At 49.6% G+C, this 2,500-nt stretch overlaps 1 protein-coding gene across 2 annotated transcripts in view; it reads left to right on the forward strand.

The window, feature by feature from the left end:
- The window catches only part of cbl (Cbl proto-oncogene, E3 ubiquitin protein ligase), a 42,507-nt gene that overhangs the window by 38,566 nt on the left and 1,441 nt on the right, over positions 1 to 2,500 (forward strand). For both annotated transcript variants that reach the window (XM_031583831.2, XM_031583832.2), the window contains exons 14-16: positions 248 to 357; positions 1,675 to 1,905; positions 2,444 to 2,500. The exon at positions 2,444 to 2,500 is cut by the window's right edge and continues 1,441 nt beyond it. In XM_031583831.2, coding sequence (XP_031439691.1) covers positions 248 to 357; positions 1,675 to 1,905; positions 2,444 to 2,500 — 398 coding nt within the window. The remainder of the gene's footprint in view (positions 1 to 247; positions 358 to 1,674; positions 1,906 to 2,443) is intronic.

Here is a 2,500-nt window from a genome sequence, read left to right on the forward strand (position 1 = left end):
CTGTTGTCATGCTAGTGAGAGACTGTTATGTGGGGGTTTGGGGATAGTGTGGGGGTTTTGGGGTGAGAAAAGTGACTATTGGCAGAAGCAGTATGCAAATACAATGGCAATAAAGGCTTTTCTATTTCTAGGATGAGTTAGTCTAATGAGTTGCTTAAGAGACTCCATTGCATGTTCATGTGCTTTGCAGTATTGACATGTAAGAACTGTGTGTTCAACTCTGTGTGTGTGTGTGTGTGTTGCCCAGGCCTCTTGTAAATGATGTGGACTCAGATGGCCAACAGATGTATGAAGCCATGTACAACATCCAGGCCCAGGCCCAGGCCACCTCACTGCCACTGCAGTCACAGGACTCTGGTAAGACACACTTACTCACACACTCACACACACACTCACACACACACACACTCACACACACTCACTCTCACTCACACTCACTCACTCACTCACACACACACACACACACACACACACACTCACTCACTCACTCACTCACCTACGTACACACGTAGGCCATTTCACTACTACAACAGGCACACAACTAATACCTGCTCTGCTAACAAACAGACAGAAAGAAAACACAACACACACACACACCCCTGTCATAGATGTTGACACTGTGCGGTGCACACTTCTCTCATTGACACTGTGAGACTGTAGAGTCTCTTCCTGGAAATAAATGTCCATTTGGGGATTATCTTGAGGTCTCTGATTTTTATTTTTTAACTTTTATTGTTTAACTTTACCTTGGTGGTGTATCTGGTAAGAGGTTTTGACCTTTTTAAACAGTAACTCTTGTCTGACCTCATACTTCTCTGAAGTGGCTGTGCATTTACAGATGTGCTCGAGATGAAGAACTCAGACAGAGTCTCCTCCAGTACCTCTAAGTTAAACATTGAGCTGCCGTACTGTTGATTATGCTCCGTACTGTTTGAAAGTTGATTTGGCTTTAAAGAGCCGGTCCTCGTCCCCCCCCCCCCCCCCCCCCCCCGTCAGGGTTATTGTGTGTGTGTGTGTGTGTTGGGTTAGGGTTATTGCCCAACTACGGTTTGGTTTCCATATCTCATTTGACTTCACAACTGAAAATGTGCACGCACATTTCAGTCAGCCAAGAGTTGTCTAGGGATGATTTCAAGGTTTGAAAGTCAAGTTCAAAAGTCTTGCCTTTTTTTTTTTATCTCACTTGGGATATTTTTGGCTTTTTACTTTTGTTGTAGTTCCCTGCAAATGGTCAATCTTAAAAACACACATCTCCATCCCAGACACACACACACACACACACACACACACACACACACACACACACACACACACACACATCTCCATCCCAGACTACAGGGCGCTGCCTCCTGGTACTTTAATGTTAGTTTGTTTTATGCAAGTGTTGTTCAGTTGTGGTCAATCTTTGCCAGCCTATTTTGGGGGTGGGGGGTGGGGAAAGCAACCCTCATCTATCTGCAATCCTTAAAAACATATGTTTGTATCTGTTGTTCTGGTGTGGGGGGTGTGTGTGTGTTAAAAACACATGTTTGTATCTGTTGTTCTGGTGTGTGTGTGTGTGTGTGGGGGGGGGGGGCGGGGGTGTGTGTTAAAAGCACATGTTTGTATCTGTTGTTCTGGTGTGTTAGTCGTGTTCAGTCTTCCTCTGCCTTTAAAAGCACACGTCTCCCACAGACTACTCAGAGCTGCCTCCTCTGCTGGTCAGCAACGGCCCCCGAGAGAGAGAGCGCGAGCGAGACCCCCCGAGCGAGGAGGAGGAGAACGGCTACGACATCCCCAAACCCCCTCTCCCCCTCGCACCCGCCCGACGCACGCTCTCCGAGGTGGCCGCTTCCTCGGCCAGCTTCAGTCGCCTCTCCCTCGACAGCGACATCGGCATCGGCAACGGCAACGGCAGCGCAGCAGGTGAGTGAACAGCCCTCTGCACGTCGGCCCAGGGATGTGCTTCACGGGGAAGGAGCCTTCCGTGGCTCGCAGCTCCGTTTGATGTGCGCTTGGTCTCCAATAGAACAATTCAACTTCACAGGGAGATGGAGAAGGCTTCGTGGTCAGTGGTTAATAACTGGTTTGATTAATGCTACCTATAAGCTAATGTATTGACTGTGAAACCTCCTCTCCTCTCCTCCTCCTTAGCGTTCTCTGACTCTTCCTCTCCTCTGCGTTCTCTGACTCTTCCTCTCCTCTCCTCCTCCTTAGCGTTCTCTGACTCTTCCTCTCCTCCTCCTCCTCTGCGTTCTCTGACTCTTCCTCTCCTCTCCTCCTCCTTAGCGTTCTCTGACTCTTCCTCTCCTCCTCCTTAGTGTTCTCTGACTCTTCCTCTCCTCTCCTCCTCCTCCTCAGCGTTCTCTGACTCTTCCTCTCCTCTCCTCCTCCTTAGCATTCTCTGACTCTTCCTCTCCTCCTCCTCAGCGTTCTCTGACACTCCTCTCCTCCTCCTCCTCAGCGTTCTCTGACTCCTTCGACGTTCCCGAGCGCCCGCCCAAGCCGCTGCCCCGCCGCA

This window comes from Clupea harengus, chromosome 17 (assembly GCF_900700415.2).
Source record: "Clupea harengus chromosome 17, Ch_v2.0.2, whole genome shotgun sequence".
Classification (NCBI taxonomy): domain Eukaryota; kingdom Metazoa; phylum Chordata; class Actinopteri; order Clupeiformes; family Clupeidae; genus Clupea; species Clupea harengus.